This window comes from Sus scrofa, chromosome 12 (genome assembly GCF_054392235.1).
Source record: "Sus scrofa isolate SSC_HxYL_T2T_F1_AM1 chromosome 12, Sscrofa_HxYL_maternal_Yorkshire_Landrace_v2.0, whole genome shotgun sequence".
Taxonomy (NCBI): Eukaryota; Metazoa; Chordata; class Mammalia; order Artiodactyla; family Suidae; genus Sus; species Sus scrofa.
This window is the reverse complement of record NC_139394.1, coordinates 53,032,055-53,052,153: the sequence shown is the minus strand read 5'-3', so window position 1 is coordinate 53,052,153 and position 20,099 is coordinate 53,032,055. Positions and strand designations below refer to the sequence as shown.

At 40.2% G+C, this 20,099-nt stretch overlaps 1 protein-coding gene across 9 annotated transcripts in view; it reads right to left on the bottom strand.

Annotated features, from left to right (window-relative positions):
- Nucleotides 1-4,100: 4,100 nt before the first annotated feature.
- The window catches only part of PAFAH1B1 (platelet activating factor acetylhydrolase 1b regulatory subunit 1), a 168,507-nt gene continuing 152,508 nt past the window's right edge, over nucleotides 4,101-20,099 (bottom strand). For 3 of the 9 annotated variants that reach the window (XM_005657017.3, XM_005657018.4, XM_013990003.3), the window contains 6 exons: nucleotides 18,539-18,707; nucleotides 15,300-15,402; nucleotides 14,356-14,584; nucleotides 11,723-11,824; nucleotides 8,918-9,074; nucleotides 4,101-8,018 (listed from right to left, as the gene is read on the bottom strand). In XM_005657017.3, coding sequence (XP_005657074.1) covers nucleotides 7,945-8,018; nucleotides 8,918-9,074; nucleotides 11,723-11,824; nucleotides 14,356-14,584; nucleotides 15,300-15,402; nucleotides 18,539-18,707 — 834 coding nt within the window. In that variant the 3' untranslated portion in view covers nucleotides 4,101-7,944. 9 annotated transcript variants of the gene reach the window in all.

Here is a 20,099-nt window from a genome sequence, read left to right as displayed (position 1 = left end):
TACCGGTCGGCCAGTCACTAGACCCGTGGGACTGGCACACAAATGATTGTCACCTGTTGCTGGTCACAGAGAAAAAAGCTGAGATAATACGGAGCTTTGTGTGGTGCCGGCTGCAGTGAGGGGTGCTGCAAGGTGAAGGCCCAGGCCCTGGGCCAATGTTGGCCCTAATAGGCTCTTGAATACCTAACTCTGGCTACCTGCCCGTGGCCCATTGCTCTGCACACTCTGAAGACTTGAAGTGCTAGGATGGAGGGTGTCTGACGGGTGCCATCCCAGGGTAGTCTTAGAGCTCAGGAGGCCCGTGCAGAGATCTGATGAGCTTGAGGGGCAGGGCCTGTGAGGTGGGAGGGTTGTGGGGAGGAGGCCTGTCCCTTAGTGTATACAGCTGGCAGCTGCTGCTCAGTCTTATGCCTTTTTGAATACTTAGTTTTTTTGTGTCTGACATGAAGAGAAAAAAAAATTCCAACCCTAATACTTGCTAGTTTTCTTGAGCGAACTGGAAAAAAAGACGGTCCCTGACCTAAAGGTTCTAAGTGATACCTAGAGATCTCCACCTGTGCCTCGATTGGGTGCTCCCTCCCACCCAGCCCTCATCCGTACAGTCTCTCGGTTGTGTCCTGAACAGGCGTGACTTCCTGTAGCCTTTATCCCCATGAGTGCCGGTCACGTGTTTCATGGAACTTCTAGAAATGGGGACCTCATCTTTTAAAGCTGAGAAGGGATCAAGGTAATTACCATTGATTGTACCGACCAGTTACCTGAGAGGCCCATTTTTCATGGTTGATCCCTTAAGCGTATTAGTGCTGTCAGATGTCTTTTGACAACCCAGATGACAAGGGACAGTTGTCTTATAAAGGACACAGGTGTGAAATCCACCCTTTCTCCTCTTAGTTGACAGATTTCATTTGTTTAAAGGAAGTGAACAGTGGTATCCAGGAAGGGTGAGATGAGGACCAGCATGTGTTAGGCCATGGTCTGTGTGGATGGGCAGCTGTGAAAAGATTGTGTGAGCCACACTCCCCTCTGTCTCTTCAAGCCTCCAACCCTGGTCTTTCATGTTCCTCTCTAACTACTGTTCTCCCATGTTTGCATTTCTTTCAACATGCATATTACTTTTACAACTTAAAAAATATGTGTGGGAGTTCCCGTCGTGGCCCGGTGGTTAATGAATCCGACTAGGAACCGTGAGGTTGCAGGTTCGGTCCCTGCCCTTGCTCAGTGGGTTAAGGATCTGGCGTTGCCGTGAGCTGTGGTGTAGGTTGCAGATGCGCCTCGGATCCCGCGTTGCTGTGGCTCTGGCGTAGGCCGGCGGCTACAACTCCGATTCGACCCCTAGCCTGGGAACCTCCATATGCCCCGGGATCGGCCCAAGAAATAGCAAAAAAAGACAAAAAAAAAAAATATATATATATGTGTGTGTGTGTAAAAGAACTGTTATTGCCAGCTTTCAGGTTGTATCATCTGTCTCCTCTCCAAACTGGCATTGTCCCTTTTTTTAATTTAAAAAAATCTTTGAGGTATAGTTGATTTAGCGTTGTATTAATTTCAGGTGGACAGCAAAGTGATTCAGTTAGTATGTATGTGTGTGTATGTAATTTTTCATGTTTTCCATTATGGTTTATTACAGGGTATATAGTTCCCTCTGCTACATACCTTGTTGTTTATCTCTTTTAGATTTAGTAGTTTGTATCTGCTAATCCCAAACTCCCAGTTTATCCCTTCCCCACCCCCTTTCCCCTTTGGTAACCATAAATTTGTCTCCTGTCTGTGAGTTGGTTTTTGTTTTGTAAAATAAGTTCATTTGTATCATGTTTTAGATTCCACATATGATATCAGTCTTTGGTTTCGTATGATAATCTCTAGGTCAACCCATGTTGCTGCAAACAGTGTTACTCATTCTTTTGATGGCTAGTAGTACCTCGTATGTATTTTCTACATCTTTATCCAGTCTTTATCCATTCATCTGTCGGTGGACATTTCGGTTGTTTCCATGTCGTGGCTGTTACAAACGGTGCTGCTATGAATATTGAAACATTGGGGTGTGTGTATCTTTGAACTATGGCTTTCTCTGAATATATGCCCAGGAGTGGGATTGCTAGATTTTATGGCTACTCTATTTTTAGTTTTTAAGGAACCGCAATACATTTTCCATAGTGGCTATACCAATTTACATTCCCATCAACAGCGTTGGGAAGGTTCCCTTTTCTCTATCTACACTTTCTCCAGAACTGATTATTTGTAGACTTTTTAATGATGGCCATCCTGATTGGTGTGAGGTGTTACCTCATTGTAGTTTTAACTTGCATTTGTTGAGCATCTTTTCATTTTCTCGTTGGATAAATGTCTATGTAGTTTTCCTGCCCATTTTTTTATTGGGTTCTTTATTTTGTTATTATGAGCTGTTTGTGTATTTTGGAAGTTAAGTCCTTGTTGGTCACATCATTTACATTGTTAAATATGAATATTGAGAGAACTGTTACGACTTCATTGAGGAATTCCTGTATATCTTGAAGTTGAGAATAAGGTATTCTGATGGGCCCACTTATTTCTTTGTCCTGACTACACTAGCAATCAAACAGGGCATGCATTGTCAGGATACCTTACAAAGGACAGGTGGCCCTTTTCAAATGCAAACAACCCCATTAAAGAGGCAAATCTATTGATTAAAAAAAAAAAAAACCCTCAGACACTAAAGATACAGACCACTCAGGACACAATTATACTGAAGAATAGTCATTTCATAGCAAATGATTGTGGAGCCTTCCTAAGTTGCAAATGTGGGCAATGTAATTCTTACCCTTTCCTAGCCTCTATCCCATTTCCAATGGCCACGCCACAGTAGAGTTGGCAGTGCAGTGTAACTCGGTGAGGGGCTCAGCGATGGGATGAGGTCTTTTCCTGCAAAACTAAAGGTAGGTTAAACTGTGCTAATATCAACCAGCAGGGAGTATATTGTGAGGTGAAGATGTGTTGAGAATAAAGGGAAGTGTTGGCAGCTGACAGGCATTCACATGTCAGGGTTCTTGTGTGTCAGCAGTGGAGAATCATCAGTCTACACGCAAGACAAGTTTCAGCAAAGACTACTAACAGGACACTCAGGATCCAGCACCATTTCTCCACCAAGTCTTCCACACTCCTGTCCTGCCTCATACTATATACACCAGGGACAGAGGCAGCCGTGTTTTGGAAGGAAGCTTGATGTCTGTGATGTAGTAGTGAGTGAGTTACTCAGGTTTTGAACAGCTGCCTGCACTTTGAGGAAAGTGGGGAAAAAAAAGTCTTGTAAGGAAATGGAAAAGCTGCAACATACAGGAAACTTCAAGCTCCTTACTGGGGTGCTCTTGGCTCAGCTTCCCATTTGGGGGCAGGGTGGAGAAGCTCCTCTCCTAAGAGGCAGGATGACAACTGGGTTGTAAAAGCCACATCATTCTTGTCCTTTATATGTGAAAAATGCTGGAGACTTCATTGGTGCCCTAAAGACACTACGGATGCTAGCTGGACAGCAGTCGAGGGATCAAAGGCAGGACATCGCCACCATGGGTAAAGTTCAAAGAAAGCCAAGAGGCCTCTGGAGCAAGGGTGCAGATTCCTTGGTACATTTCAATCCAACTTTAAAACAGTACTAAGAATCTTGAAGAATCCAAGACCACTAGGCAGATCAAAAGGCTCATTCATCAAGAGAACAAAGGAGGCAGGGTCCTGTCTCCCTGGGGCCCTGACCACCACATGAGGGCCAAACCTTTGAAAGGGGGACATGAACAGGTCATTCCTGACCTCAGCTGTAGTCACTGCCAAAAAGGGCTGCTGGAGAGGAAGGTGGGGGGCCATAACAAACAGTCTGGCACTGCCTGACCCAGTAGGTAGAGCAAGAGACCCTGTAGCCACACTGTGGGCTCCCTGTGCAAATAGGGTGAAAGCAGCAGAAAGCAGTGCTGGCTCTGCCCTAGACAAAGGCTTTCCATCCAGCCCCTGCTGCCCTGCCAGCACTTTGCATCTTAACTCTCCCTCTGACTGGTGCTGAATACAACTTTGCTTCCTAGCAACTCAATTGAAAAGATTTAAAATCTTGCATAAAAAGACCAAAAAAAAAAAATCACATCTAGTTTTATAGGCATTTAATAGTTTACCAATTGGTACAATAAGATTTTTTAATATGCAGAAAACATGAATAAATCTTGTTTTACACAGTCTGAGAGCAACAAATCTTACTGTAAAACACAAGAGCAATATTATATACATTCCTTTACTGATTTTTTAAAATTGTGTCAATATCTTCAGTTAACTCTTACAATCTGGGGAACTGTTTTCTCCAATCACCACCTCTGTGACGTTCATTATGAAATCAACGCTCGCCTTCATGTCAGTGTCAGGATCAACTTCGAACTCGAAGATTATGTTTGTTTCTACCATCTTCAGAGTGAGCTTGAGGGATGCCTGAAGGGTAGGCAGGACAAGAAAGCAGCTACTTACATGATACAGTGGAAAGATAAAAAGGCCAGTTCGGTCCAGTCGTGACTTGTAAATCCAGCTTGCCCTCCCCCCGCCCCTCTGAAAAAAACCAAAACCTTTTCCACCAATTTTGTACATGTCGAGTCTCTACCAGGAGATTCTTCTTTGCATCATCTAGATTAGTAACACATCGGACTTATATACAGCTGGACAGAGAATAACCATTTTAAGGGCCTTTTCCTTCAATTTAACAATTTTAGCTTCAGTTGCTTAAGGATTATCAAGCCACCACTGTCAACAAAATAAAACGTCCTTTACTTCTAAATAGTTTTTCTTTAAATAAATTAAAAAAAAAAAACTATTTAAAATGAGTGATATTACCTGGAAGTTCACATAGAAACAGAAAGAGGCAAACAGGAGAGCAGGGCACTGACATTAAGGAGACTGGGCTTGGTGATCTAGAGCCAAAGCTTTCCGAAGACTACAGCGAGCGCCCACAGCCCGGACGACGTGCTAACACTAGTGAGTTTGAGAGCAGTGCTCTGGGCACACCATTGGTCACACCACACATGGACAAAACAGGACGGTCTCAGTCTCCTAAAGTGCAAGATGCCATGTCAAAAAGCAACTATTCTCCAAGCCATGTCTAAGCCGGTTTCCATGGCTCGCACTTTCAAGAGTGCAGCTAGGACTTCTTGGGCACGTTGTATCAGGGTGGCACTGGAATGTCTGTTTTCACACACACAGAAGGTCAATCATCATCTGAGGATGCAATTCTACCAGCTTTTTATTTCTTAAATAAGTGGCCAGTTTGATTGAGAAAGTGACAAAGCAGCAGTGAACCTCTAAACCAATTAATAAATTCCTCTACTTACAATCCAAACCAGTTACCTCAACATTGTACTTATCCCAGGCAAGGCACAGGGTTAGACAGCAGACAGAGAAAACCGAGGAAACAGGAAGAAAGGGCATCAACAGGGCAGTGTCAAAACAACAGTGCAGGAAACCTCTGCAAATCTGCTTCCGGATTGTGGATGGATCGCTCTCCCCACCCCCTTCATTATTCAAACAGGGCTCGTTACACTTGGATCCAGTTGAGGACCATCCCTGAGATTCAACGTTCGCTGCTTCGCAAATGGAGGATGTCTGGTAACTCGACTAAGCAGCAGGCTGTGGCAATCTCCCAACAAGGATGACTTTGTTTATAGTGATAGTTTCTCCTTGTTTGTCAGTGAAAGTCACTGTAGGCTGCAGGGAAAACCCAGTGGACAGAGGCTTTGTTTCCTCCTACATCGGTACCATTTTTTCCTTTATTGTTCGTATCTGGGAGTGATTTCTAGATGTTGTGGCTTACCCTTAAACAATTCGTGTTGCTACATGCTAAAAATGAATTAAAATACAAGACATTTATACATGTACAAACAAATGTTAAGATGCACCATTTCTATGTATTTATATTTTTTAAAATAGGACAGGAAATAGCAGCAAACAAGAACAAAGATATCTTCCATAGCTTTTGTAGAAAAATCCAGTCAGAACAGCTAAGGGGAAACAAAAAGACTTCTCGATGTGAGCAGGGTTGTGAGGCAACATTGTCCTGAAAGTTATTCTACTGTATTTAAGAAATTAGCTTACGTTGTAATTTTTGTCCTTAAAAATAGCCATTAGTTTTCAAAACACTTTTCCTTCCAGAGACATCTCTCAGGAATTATTAAAACGAAAGACACAAACTAGACATAAAGCTGCTTCTAGTAAATATATGGCCTGTCTCTGTGTGTGTTATCTACAGGACATTAACTCTAACCCTTTGTCTTTTTCAGGATCCAAATCTCCATTGAATACTAAAAGGGACATTAAAAAAAATTCACATATTACACAAATGAACAAATGCAATCCAGAATAAGTTTCTCTGTTAAACTATCTTTGTTATTTCATTGTTCTGTTAACTTTTCAAATGTCTTCCTTAAAAAAAAAAGGTTGGTTAGCTAAGCAATGAAATTATTTATTAATAATCTGCAATGGAATATTGTTTCCAAAGTCATAGATAAAAATTCTCTTAAACCTACTTGTAGTAACTTTGGATCACAATGTACAGGATATCAGGGATGTGTGAAATGCTCAACAGCCAAACTGGGGGTGCAGATGGAGGATAACGGAAGTGATTTTTCTTTAGCTGGGAAAAATTCCCACAGAGTCAGACCTAGTTTTCAGAAGCGTCAGGATCAAAAAGGATTTGTTCTAAAGCATGGTATTCCACAGCAAGATTTATTCTATTTATATGTTTTAGCACTTCTTCAAAAACCCAGGACCCAAGGACATGGAGGTTGTATGTGTGTGATATACATATACAGACTTATCCACTTCTAGATAGGCCCATATACTCATAAACATTTATATATAAACAAAAGGTGAAAACACAGTACATTTTTATGCACGCTCCATTAAACCCTGTCTTTTTATAAACCTGTAAGTTAAACACAGTTTAAATCGATATCAGATTCATGTTGAAAAACAAACCGCTGTATTTCTCCCACTCCCTTAAAATGGGCAAACATAACCTTTTCAATATTTCTTTGTCATTATGTTATGCACATTGCACATCCCTAAAAAACATCAAAAACAATAGTGATTTGTACCATGACACACTCGATGGGAAGATTAAACTCTACTTGGAAGTCACATCACTATACAGTCTAATAGTATGGAGAATACAACTAGAAGTGTGTCTAGTGTGGAAAATAGAAGCTTAGAGTATTACAGTGTTTTTAAAACCTGTTTACAAAGCATTAAGACCCAAATGAACTAAATGATTTGCTATTAGCTGCTGAGATTTTTCTTATTTCAGATTTACAGTCATTTTCTTACATAAATATACCACTAGCCTTTGCTTGATAGGCTGCCAAAACAAATGTATCCTATTGATTTGGCAAATGTGTCATGACAAAAATTCCAATGTGTAATCCCCATTAATTACATAGATGGTTCAGAAGATTTTGAATTGTAGTCTTATTATCTAACATCCTTAAAGAAGATTTATTAAGCACACTTAAGTGATGTTACATAGATACACATTTCAGAAAAAGCCCTAATAACCACCACTTTCCCCCAAATGAGGCCATCAAGTCAGGCACCAACAGATAGCAGAAAGAAAACAGGAATTAATAATCCAACATAAAATGACACTGTCAACTATTCAGTTTAGTGCCCTATTTCAATTTATTTCAACTTCTGCCTTCTTAGGCCTGGTGTGACCAATGCCAGCCCAGGTTTTTAAACCCTAAGGTACTTCTAGACAACGTATGTAAATTTACAGTATACAATTTGGATTCACCATGCATGAATACTTTGTGTGTAACATTTAATAAGCTCAATCTACATCCAGAATAATTTACATGAAAGGACAATATTTATTTAAACAGAGCTCAATGGGGTAACCATGGTATCATCAGAGTGCATCCAGAGGAAAAAAGGGAGGAGGGGCCAAATGAGACTCAATCAACGGCACTCCCACACCTTTACTGTTTGATCTACACTGCCAGTAACCACATATGGTGCCGTCTTATGGAAATCTGAAAGAAAAAGAAAAGGCTTATTTTAAAAATCAGACTGAGCCCAGACACAATTTTTAATAAGCCACAAAATAAGCAAGTCCAAGCGCCAGAAAGACCCATTTTTCCCCTCTATATAGCCACACATCTAGCAGGTAGATCAAGCGTACCAACTTGGTCAGGGAAGCTGACACTTAATGATTAAACCCTATATTAATACCCTAAAGGAAAAAAAAAAACAACCTCTCCCACTATCCTCACCTCAGCGAAGGCTGATTAAACACTGAATTCTAACAAGGACAGCCTCAATGTATCCATTTATTGAACACTTACTGTGTTCCAGGCTTAGTTTTAAAGCATTATATTCATGTGTAATCCTTCTGATGATCCTGTAGGGTTAAGCACTGCCCTATTTTACTGCGGCTTTACGTTCATCGTTAGATTCATCACACTCTAGTGTGGTACATTTTACTGTATTCACTATCTTAAACTCTAGAACAGGTCTAGATGATACTCAAGATGTTCACTAAATGTAAATACAATTCTCTGGGTTTCCAATCCATGATAGTTTATACTTGCCAGAGGAAAAAAGTTGAGTAAGATTTCCCTTGAGAAACTTAGAAACTAGTAGGGGAGAAAAATTACCCATCAGAGTGGTCAGTAAGCATACTCTTCATAACTCCAGTTCCCAAAAACCAATGTTGTGCAATGGAGAAAGTAATTTTTTTTATTATAAGGCTGATGATGGAGAGAGAGAGTTAAGGAAAAGGTAGGAAGCCATAAAATTTTTAACCTGTCTTCTCTATTCTGCCCTGAAAGTACACGTTCATTTCTTACCTGGAAAGGCCCACATGTTACATAAAACTGAGCTCTGGCCCTCCAAAACCTAATTGCTCAGAAACCTTGTAACTTGTACATACCCAAGGAGGTAACAAAGTGTTCATGCGCATTGAGGGTCTTCATGCATCGCTTGTTCTTGTAATCCCACACACGCAGGGTCTTGTCATCAGCGCAACTCAAAATAAACTTCCCCCCAGAATGGAACAGAACTCCACGTACCCAGTTATCATGACCCACCTTAAAAACAAAAAGGTATTTAACTTAATAAAGGGATAAACAGTTTAAATAGCACTTACCAAAATAGTAAGTCACTACTCAAAGTGGACTGAAACTGCATGCAATGAAAACGCCAATGCCAAAAAAGACAAAGGTAGGAAAGTCTAGGGGATTCTTCTAGATTAAGGCAAACAGAAAAGTAACAAGACATGACCAGTAAATGCAACATACGATATTTGACTGGCTCCTGGACAGAGGCTAAAATGAAGTTATAAAGGATACTGTGGGGTAAGTGGAGAAAATGTGAATATGTAGTGTGGTAATGTTAAGTTTCTTTAGTGTGACAGTTTTATTACGGTTACATAGAATACCCTTGTTTTTAGGAGACATATGTTAAAATACGTGGGGTCAAATGTCATGATGTCTACAGGTCAACTTCTAAATTGTTCAGCAAAATCTACAAATAGATTAGAAACTTAAAGAAAACGTTAACAACAGAATACTCTAGGTGAAGGATATGTGTGTATTTATTGCATATCGTTATTCTTCCATTTATCTAGCTCTATCCCCTGCCCAGCAGTTCTACTTCTTACAGTTTATCCAAAGAAATAATTAAGACTGTCCAGATGACTTAAAAGATGTTCATCAAAGCACCGTATGTAATCAGTTTATCAAATGACATGAGCAAGTGTTACTATAAATTAAAAGTCTGCTGCAAAGCAGTATGTACAATATACTGTTTTATATATTACAAAAACCACCACCATATTCATCTATCTAGTAATTTAAGAAAAAGGCTTAGAACTGCACAGTCCAACAGGATAGCCATTAGTCACGTGTGGCTATTCATATTTTTTCTTTTATGGCTTCACTCGCGCCAACACAGAGACAGCACCAGATCCTTAATCCAGTGTGCCAAGGCAGGAACTCCATTTGTGGCTATTTCGATACAATAAAAAATTGAGTCCTTCAGTCTCACTAGTTACATTTCAAGAGCTCAATAGCTGCCTATGGCTATACCATGCTAGACAGTGCAGACACAGAATACCTCACAGTAAATTCTACTGGACACCTCTAGTCAGTGAAAATATATTTTGTAGGTATTATTAGGTATGGTAAAGTGACTTGAGGGTGAGTTTTACTTCTTTTAAGTTTTTATTTCTCAAATTTTCTACAATGTAAATAACTATAGCTTTTGTAAACGAACCCCCTACATTAGAGCTAATAGTTTTAAAAAAAGAGACAGTCAAGGTGATACATCTTTTACCTTGGTTTATACTTTTGCCTTTGCCCTTGCAAAAAAAAGAAGCCTCCTTCAGTTGAAAAACAGGAGCCAGAAAAAATTAATGGCAACATACATTGTTACAGAAGAGAGCAGCACATGCTTGCTTGCTTTCTTTCTTTCTTTCTTTTTTTTTTTTTTTTTTTGTCTTTTTGCCATTTCTTGGGCCGCTCCCATGGCATATGGAGGTTCCCAGGCTAGGGGTCAAATCGGAGCTGTAGCCACCAGCCTGCACCAGAGCCACAGCAACGCAGGATCCGAGCCGCGTCTACGACCTACACCACAGCTCACAGCAACGCTGGATTGTTAACCCACTGAGCAAGGGCAGGGATCGAACCTGCAACCGCATGGTTCTTAGTCGGATTCGTTAACCAGAGTCACGACGGGAACTCCAGCACATGCTTTCTAACAGCAACACAGTGTATGTGAACTGAGCTCAAAATGCCACTAAGAGGAGAGTTTGCAGATAATTCCACGTGTCTCTCATATTCTACAGAGTCACTTCAAGGTAGAGTGAACAGCTAAAGGATCTCTAAACCATTAACACTAAATTATAAAAAGTTGCTTATTGGATTAATGGCAACAGATTCCCTTAGAACAAGAATGTCTACAACCCTTTAGAATCATTTATATGTCTTCATATCAAAATCTAGATGAAATAGGCTCCTAAACGAAATAAACATTTGCAAGACACAAAGCTAACACCTTTAATTTCAGAATGGTAAAATAAAGCAAATAACTAGAACGTGAATTAATAGGTACTAGATAAAAAGGATTCATATTAAGATTAGATATAATGAAAAAGAGAAGCAAACAGCCTCAAGAAATGAATTAGTCTGTAATAATACTATTTTCCCTCCACAGTACATATATAATTTTTAGAGATGCAGCAGCTAGGATTCCACCCCCCCCTTAGCACTGACTGCTTTGTAGATCCTTTGTGTAAGTATTCTACAACAACGACTTCCACATCACTGTAACAATGGAAGCAACACAAAAAGCTATAAAGAAATTATTTTAAAACCTGGAGTTCCCATCATGGTGCAGCGGAAATGAATCTGACGAGGAACCATGAGGTTTCGGGTTTGATCCCTGGCCTCACTCAGTGGATTAAGGATCTGGCCTTGCTGTGAGCTGTGGTGTAGGTCACAGACGTGGCTCGGATCTGGCACTGCTGTGGCTGTGGTGCAGGCCGGCAGCTATAGCTCCGAATCGATCCCTAGCCTGGGAACCTCCATATGCCAAGGGTGCGGGCCCTAAAAGGACAAAAGACAAAAAAACAAAACAAAAAGTTGTTTTAAAACCTGAAGTAGTTCAAACTATTTAATAAGATATCAAAAGGCATCTGACCCCAAAAGATATGAACACAGTAAAAATGCAAACTTACAAGGGTCATAAGGCACATGCCAGTACTGACGTCCCACATCTTAATAGTCTTATCTCTGGATCCAGACAGTAAGAATGGCCCAGGCTTGCCGCTTTTTTTAGTCTATAGAAAACAAAATTTTATGTATTAAGGTAGACAACTTGATGTTTTGAAATACACAGGAAAATGATTACTACAATCAAGCTAATTAACATAAGAATCACCTCACATAATATCTTGTGTGTGTGATAAGAAGACTAAAGATCTACCCCCTAAGCAAATTTCAATTATGTGATACAGTATTGTTACCTATAGACATCACGTTATACATTAGATATCCAGGACTTTTCTCTAGTATTGAAATACAGAAATCTTTTTGACATAATTTACACAGGAAGGACCCAGATAATATAAAGAGAGAAAACTTCCACTTAGGATTCAGTTTCTGCAGGAGTTTCTGCTGTGGCACAACAGGTTAAGGATCTGGTGTTGTCTCTGCGGTAGAAGAGGCTCAAACCCTAGCCTGGTGCAGTGGATTAAGGATCCAGTGTTGCTGCAGCTGTGGCGTAGGTCAGAGCTGCAGCTTGGATTTGACCCCAGGCCTGAGGAACTTTCATATGCTGTGAGTGTGGCCGGAAAAGGAATAAGAAAAAAAATTTGGTTTCTAGTGGTTTCTACCATACCAATGGATAATAAGTTTACTGCTCAAGACTTCTATAATCAAGAATTCTAAAGCTATTTAAAAAATAAAAACTGGAGTTCTCATTGTGGCTCAGCGGGTTAAGAACTGGACTAGTATCCATGAGGATGCAGGTTTGATCCCTGGCCTCAGTGGATCCAGTATCCAGTGTAAGTTGCAGATGCAGCTTGGATCTGGTGTTGCTGTGGCACGGGCCTGGTGCTGCAGCTCCAATTTGACTCGTGGCCTGGGAACTTCCATATGCTGCAGGTAGGGGCTTAAAAAGAAAAAAATTAAAAAAATTTTAATTTAGCCTTTCCAGCCAGAATGAAATTTACAACATAGGTAAATAACCACCACCAGGTGGCAGTAAAAAGAATCTGAAAATGTAACCAGCCAGAAGCTTCATTTCAAGATATAACTGGATAGGGTGTGGGTGAGAATGGGTGGAGTTTTTCCTTAATTTATTAAAATGTCATGATGTATTAAAGTGTATCAGAAGCTTGTGGTAAAGGACTACGACAAAATGATTTAAAACCCAAAAGTTAATCTGATAATAGCAAAAAAAAAAAAAAAAAAAAAAAAAAAAGCCTCCATATGAAATATTCTTTCTTTTCTTTTTGGGGCCATGCCTACTTCACAGCAATGACAACAATGGATTCTTAACCACTAGGCCACCAAAATGGTTTCTTCATTTAAAACCAGTATTTAAATACTGAATTGCATTTCACCATAAATTTATAAAGTAAGGAAAGCTATTTTTCTAAAAGATAACTTTAACCTCCCGTAAGTTTTATTTTGCATTGGCATACTCTTACAACAGTGGCATTTCTTTTTTTTCTCCGTCGTTTCTAGGGCTGCACCCACGCGGCCCATGGAGGTTCCCAGGCCAGGGGTCCAACTGGAGCTACAGCCACTGGCCTAACGCCACAGCCACAGCAATGCCACATCAGAGCCATGTCTGTAACCTACATCACAGCTCACGGTAACGCCAGATCTTTAATGCACTGAGCGAGGCCAGGGATCAAACCTGCGTCCTCATGGATGCTAGTTCAGATTCATTTCCAGCTGAGCCACGATTGGAGCTCCAACAATGGCATTTCTGATAAATTTACAAAACCACTTTTACTCTTCAGGAGAACCCCCATTCCAGCATGGATCAAGAATGAGCTGACAGCAATAATAATCACTGATTTAAAAATATAAAACAGGAGGTCCTGTTGTGGTGCAGCAGAAACGAATCTGACTAGGAACCATGAGGTTGTGGGTTCGATCCCTGGCCTTGCTCAGTGGGTTAAGGATCTGCCATTGCCATGAGCTGCGGTGTAGGTCGCAGATGCGGCTCAGATCTGGCGTGACTGTGGCTGTGGCATAGGCCAGCAACTACAGCTCTGATTAGACCCCTAACCTGGGAACCTCCATATGCTGTGGGTTCGGCCCTAAAAGGACAAAAGACCAAAAAAAAAAAAAAAAAAAAAAAAAATTACATATATATAGATAGATATAGATATCTATATCTATCTATCTATCTATATATATACACACACACATAAAAACACATTTCTGGAGTTCCCACTATGGCTCAGTAATAACGAACCTGACTAGTATCATGAGGACATGGATTTGATCCCTGGCCTCGCTCAGTGGGTTAAGGATTCATCAATGCTGAGAACTACAGGGCAGGCCGAAGACGCGGCTCAGATCTGACATTTCTGTGGCTGTGGTGTAGGCCGGCAGCTGTAGCTCCATTCAACCCTAGCCTGGGAATTTCATATGCTGTGGGTGTGGCCTTGAAGAGACTATATACACACACATATTTACACATCTGCAAGATGGAAAGAATAAAGGGTTTCAAGATTCAGAATTCTGGGTTGGAGATTTTTAAATATTAATGGCATGAAAATGAGAATCAGGAAAATTATTTAAGATTCTGAGATAACACTAACAAAATCATGACATATAAATCACATGGTACCTCAGATCCTGTTGCTTCAGAGATGGAAGAATATGAGCTTTCTGGAGCCCAGGAAATGCATTCTACCACATGCTCATGTTCTCGAAGCTCAGCCTTGCATTCCTTTGTTGCTACGACCCATACGCGCACAGTCTGGTCATTGGAACAGCTGGCTATCAGCGTGCCATCCTGATTTGGCCGCACCATACGTACCCACTCTCTGTGTCCTGTGAATGTCTTCACACAGTAGCTGTCAAAATAAGTAATAATTTACATCATAAATGGCAATCATTGGGAGCCTTCCCAGAAGCGACACAAAACTAGATATGCACCGGAATGGAAAGAATGCCATCATGTGCAAGTCAACAGAATACAGGTACATTCCCGGTTAATAAAAGATGGGGACAGGCTGGAAAGTCAAACATCAGTTAAAATAAGCTGACAGAAGTATCATTAAGGAGCTAACCAAATCAAAATCTAGAAGGAAAAAAAGAGAAAATCTCTTGACTTAAGCACACACAATACACCTAACAAAAATATTTCTAGCCATGTTGGGAAAAAGGCATGCTCTTACTAATCTGGACAAAACCAGCAGGTTAAATAAGGTTTTATTATAACAATCATGTAATTCTAAGCACAACCAAATTAAGCCTAATAGGGGCATACCTGCACAAATGTTATTTATATTTTAATTCAACCCACAGAGAGATCACCTAAAAGAAGACCACAGAGAAAATAAGCCATTACATAAAAAATGGCTCTCAAGGACATGAGTTTCTTTCATAATTTCTCTGTTCCTTTTGGGTAGACATTTAGAAATCAAAACTTAGTTTTAAAATATGAAACAATCATGGTGATCATCCTGGGTTACAGACAAATTTATGGGAACAATAAGAACATAATTTGGGAGGAGTTGTTTAATATTATCTCTTCAAGCTGATACCTGTTAAAGCAAATCTACTTACCCAGTTTGCACTTCCCACATTTTTATAGTTTTATCCCTTGAGGCAGACACTATATGATCTCCATTGGGCATGATGGCTACTGAAGAAACATTGTGGTCATGGCCTAAAACACAAAACACAGTAACATATTAAGTAATGTATCATCAAGAGCAATTAAAACTCCAATGTACCATGGGATTTCAATAACACAGCAACTTCAAGTACAATGGATTTTATATAAGAAAAAGTTTAAGGAATTAGTAACTTAATAAAATAACCAGCATTTGAATGTATTAATATGCTGAATATTTTTAAGATTAGAAAACCACAAAATTTTCCATGGTTAGTATTCTAAGGTATAAGAAATAAGGTTTACAAAGGTAAACAGAATGGGTAAGAAAAATGAGAATTTCACATTACATTTAAAATAGTGATTAAAAAAAAATAAGGGGAGTTCCCGTCGTGGTGCAATGGTTAACGAATTCAACTAGGAACTGTGAAGTTGAAGGTTTGATCCCTGTCCTTGCTCAGTGGGTCAAGGATCTGGCATTGCCGTGAGCTGTGGTGTAGGTTGTGGACATGGCTCAGATCTGGTGTTGCTATGGCTCTTGTATAGGCCGGCAGCTACAGCTTTGATTAGACCCCTAGCCTGGGAACCTCCATATGCTGCGGGTGCGGCCCTAGAAAAGACAGGGAAAAAAAAAGAAAAAAGGAGTTTCTGCTATAGTGCAACAGGATCAGCAGTGTCTTTGGAGTGCTGAGGATGCAGGTTCAATCCCTGGCCCAGCACAGTGGGTTAAGGATCTAGCACTGCTGCAGCTGTGGCACAGGTTGCAAGTGCAGCTGGGATATGATCCCTGGACCTGGAACTCCATATACTGGGATATATATATATGAAATAAAATAGTGGTTGAAAAGTACTTTGTTGTTGATGTTCACAGGGGTAAAAAAACTGCTTTATTCACAATGCTAAATAGCTATTCCTTTGCAAAAAAAAAAAAAAAAAAAAGTCCCAGCGAACCCTCATTAATATCACATTATTTTAAAGACTACACAATGGTTGGAAAGAGCTTTTCTAAGTTAGAACAGTAAGATACAGGCTACTTAAAGAAACAAATAGATTTTACAAAAGGATTCAATAAAACTCCTTTAATTGGTTAGCTTCCCTAATGTATTTAATTGGGGGTGGAGGAACATGCCTTTCAAATTATACCCTCTATGTAATCACATAGCTTATTCTAACATTACTGGATAATCTATTAAAAATTTTTATTTCTACTATGTCTAGATACTCATGTTGCAACAGAACAAAGGGTGGGGAAAAAAATGTATAAACGTAAGGATAACTTGATCCCTTTGCTTTACAGTGGGAAAATAAAAAAATTTTTTTTATTTCTAACACAGTATGTGTTCCTTATATAAAATCCAAACATTCATTATTTCATCATGTTTTTAAAGAAACAACAAAAATTCTTATTTAGTGAGCACCTTCTATGTACCAGGTACTAAACCAGATGGCAGGAGTATATGATCTCATTTTATCCTCACAACAACCTTATGATTTCAATTCTTTCTTTTTCTTTTGTCTTGTCAGGGCCGTACCTGCAGCACATGGAGGTTCCCAGGCTAGGGATCGAATCCGAGCTGTAGCTGCCAGCACATGACGGAACCACAGCAACACCAGATCCGAGCCGAGTCTGTGACACCACAGCTCATGGCAACACCAGATCCCCAGATCTCCAACCCACTGAGCAAGGCCAAGGATAAAACCCAAAACCTCATGGTTCCTAAGTGAGACTCACTTCCGCTGCGCCACAAAGGGAACTCCCCTGATTTCAATTCTTAATTCAATACTTAAATTATTCATCTTCCAGATTAAAGAGGTTAAAATTTCCTAATCCCATAAGTAGGAATCTGTACCCAGTTATGTTATTTCCAAAGCCCCAGCCCTTCCTTTTTTTTTTTTGTCTTTTTAGGGCCACACCCTCAGCATATGGAGGTTCCTAGGCTAGGGGTCAAATCGGAGCTGTACCTGCTGGCCTACGCCACAGCCACACAAGAGCTGGGCCATGTCTGCAACCTACACCACAGCTCAAGATCCTTAACCCAGTGAGCAAGGCCAGGGATGGAACTTGCAAATTCATGGATACTAGTCGGGTTGTGTAACCTCTGAGCCACAACGGGAACTCCCCCTGTGCTTTTTCCACAAAGTCAAACTGCTTCAGAAAATAGTCTCCAAAAAAAAAAAAAAAGAAAAAGAAAAAAAAAAGAAAAGAAAAGAAAAATTGGGAACTATGTCTAGATACTCATGTTGCAACAAAACAAGGGGTGGGGAAAAAATGTATACATGTAAGGATAACTTGATCCCCTTGCTGTACAGTGGGAAAATATAAAAAAAAAAAAAAAAAAAAAAAGAAAGAAAGAAAATAATCTCTATAACAAGGCCTGGAAAAACAACTTAACAATGAGACTAGTATATGTGAGCAAGGGAATCCGGGTTCCAGCTTTTATTATATCTATTCTCTAATTTCAGTTTCCTGAGGAAAATGAAAAATAGCAACAGCGGCCAAAAAAAAAAACCCCCAAACAGCCCACCCCCCCATAATTTCATCTTCTCTTAAGGACAGAGAGGTGCCCTAGCAGTTTTTTTCTCACCCAAAAATATTTGTGAAAACATATTTCATAACCATTAAGAGATGCTTAAAACTTTACAACAGAAACAACTCCCAATTATCAGGATTATCCATGGACTATCCATATCATATGCTCCTCCACTGATATAGACAATTAAAATTGAGTTCCTGTCATGACCCAGTGGAAACGAATCTGACTAACATCATGAGGACACAAGTTCGATCCCTGGCCTTGCTTAATGATCTGGCGTTGCCATGAACTGTGGTGGAGGTCGTAGATGTGGATCAGATCTGGTGTTGCTGTGGCTCTGGTGTAGGCCAGTGGCTACAGCGCCAATTAGACCCCTAGCCCGGGAACCTCTGTATGCCGTGGGTGCAGCTCTAAAAACACTCAAAAAAGGATACAGCATTGCCATGAGTTGTGGTATAAGGTGTAGACATGGCTCAGATCTGGCACTGCTGTGGCTGTGGCGTAGGCTGGCAATTACAGCTCCAATTCGACCCCTAGTTTGGGTTGCAGGTGCAGCCCTTAAAAAAAAAAAAAAGAATGTAGGGAACTTACATACTGTTAGAAAACATTACCCTTCTCTCTGGAATACCATGTTAGAACTAAAGTCAAACCCTTACCATGCATGGTTCTGATGCATTCAAAGCCCTGAAAATCCCATAGTTTAATGGTCATATCTGCAGAACATGAAGCCAGAAGCTTGCCACTGTGGTCAAATGATATATCCTGTACAGAGTCTGTATGCCCCTTAAGAGTTCTTTCAAAATCTCCAGTCTCATAATCCCACACCTGTCAAATGAACAGAAAACTGGTTAGAAAATTCCTTTCTAGGTTAACATTTACACTCAGCAGGCCAGTCTGGCACTTTACTAATTAGCTGAGCAAGTAACAAAGGCTGTCTTAGAAACAGCATCTTCAAGTATAAATTGGTCTTTTCCCTATAGAAGAAATCAATTATTAAATAGATCTCTAATACCACATTTATTAGGCATCTACCATGTATATAATCACACTAGTAATAAGATATGTAACATCTCAAAACAGAGTTCTGTCCCAGTCTAACAGCAGGCAACATACATGTTAAAAAGAAAGTATAAGTACAAAAAAAAAAAATGTCAGGGGCCTATGAGAGAAATTTGTATGTAGGATATTAGGGGAATGATAAAGGAGTACTCAATTCTACTGACACTCAGAGCTCAAACATCTAAGAGGATAAGAAAGACTTCACAAGATTTAACTATCCATAAATAGCAGATTAACAAAAAAATTATTATTATTTTTAGTCTTTTTGCCTTTTCTAGGGCCATTCCTGCGGCATATGGCGGTTCCCAGGCTAGGGAACTAATCAGAGCTGTAGCTGCCAGCCTACGCCAGAGCCACAGCAACTAGGGATCCGAAGCATGTCTGTGACCTACACCACAGCTCAAGGCAACGCTGGATCCTTAACCCACTGAGCAGGCCAGGGATCGAACCTGCAACCTCATGGTTCTTAGTCGGATTCATTAACCACTGAGCCACGGCAGGAATTCCAAAAACATATTATCATTTTGATGAAAAACACTAAGCCACAGTCACATTTTTTATTTTTTGCCCACAACATGCAGAAGAGTTCCCAGGCCAGGGACTGAACTTGTGTCATGGCAGTGACCTGAGCCACAGCAGTGACAATGCTGGATCCTTAACCATTAGGTCACCAGGGACCTCCCAGTCGCATTTTTAAAAGATAATTTTTCTAAGAAAATAAAAATAATGAGCTATCAAAAATAAGTATTATTAGAAGTTCCCATTGTGATGCAGCGGAAACAAATCTGACTAGCATCCATGAGGATGTGGGTTTGATCCCTGGCCTCACTCAGTGGGTTTAGGATCTGGCATTGCCATGAGTTGTGGTATATGTCACAGACGCAGCTCGGATCCTGCATTGCTGTGGCTGTGGTGAAGGCCAGCAGCTGCTGCTCAGGTCGGGTTCGATCCAGAGCCTAGGAACTTCCATGTGCCCTGAGTGTGGCCCTAAAAAAGACCAAAAAAAGTATTTTTAGAAGCAGATCTCAACAAGATACTAAACTTCCATTCTGAAGGCCAAATGCTAGTCTGAATTTTTTTTTTTTAATTTATAGCTGTATTCTCAACCTATGCAACAGCTGTGGCAACACCAGATCCTAAACCCACTACACCACAGCA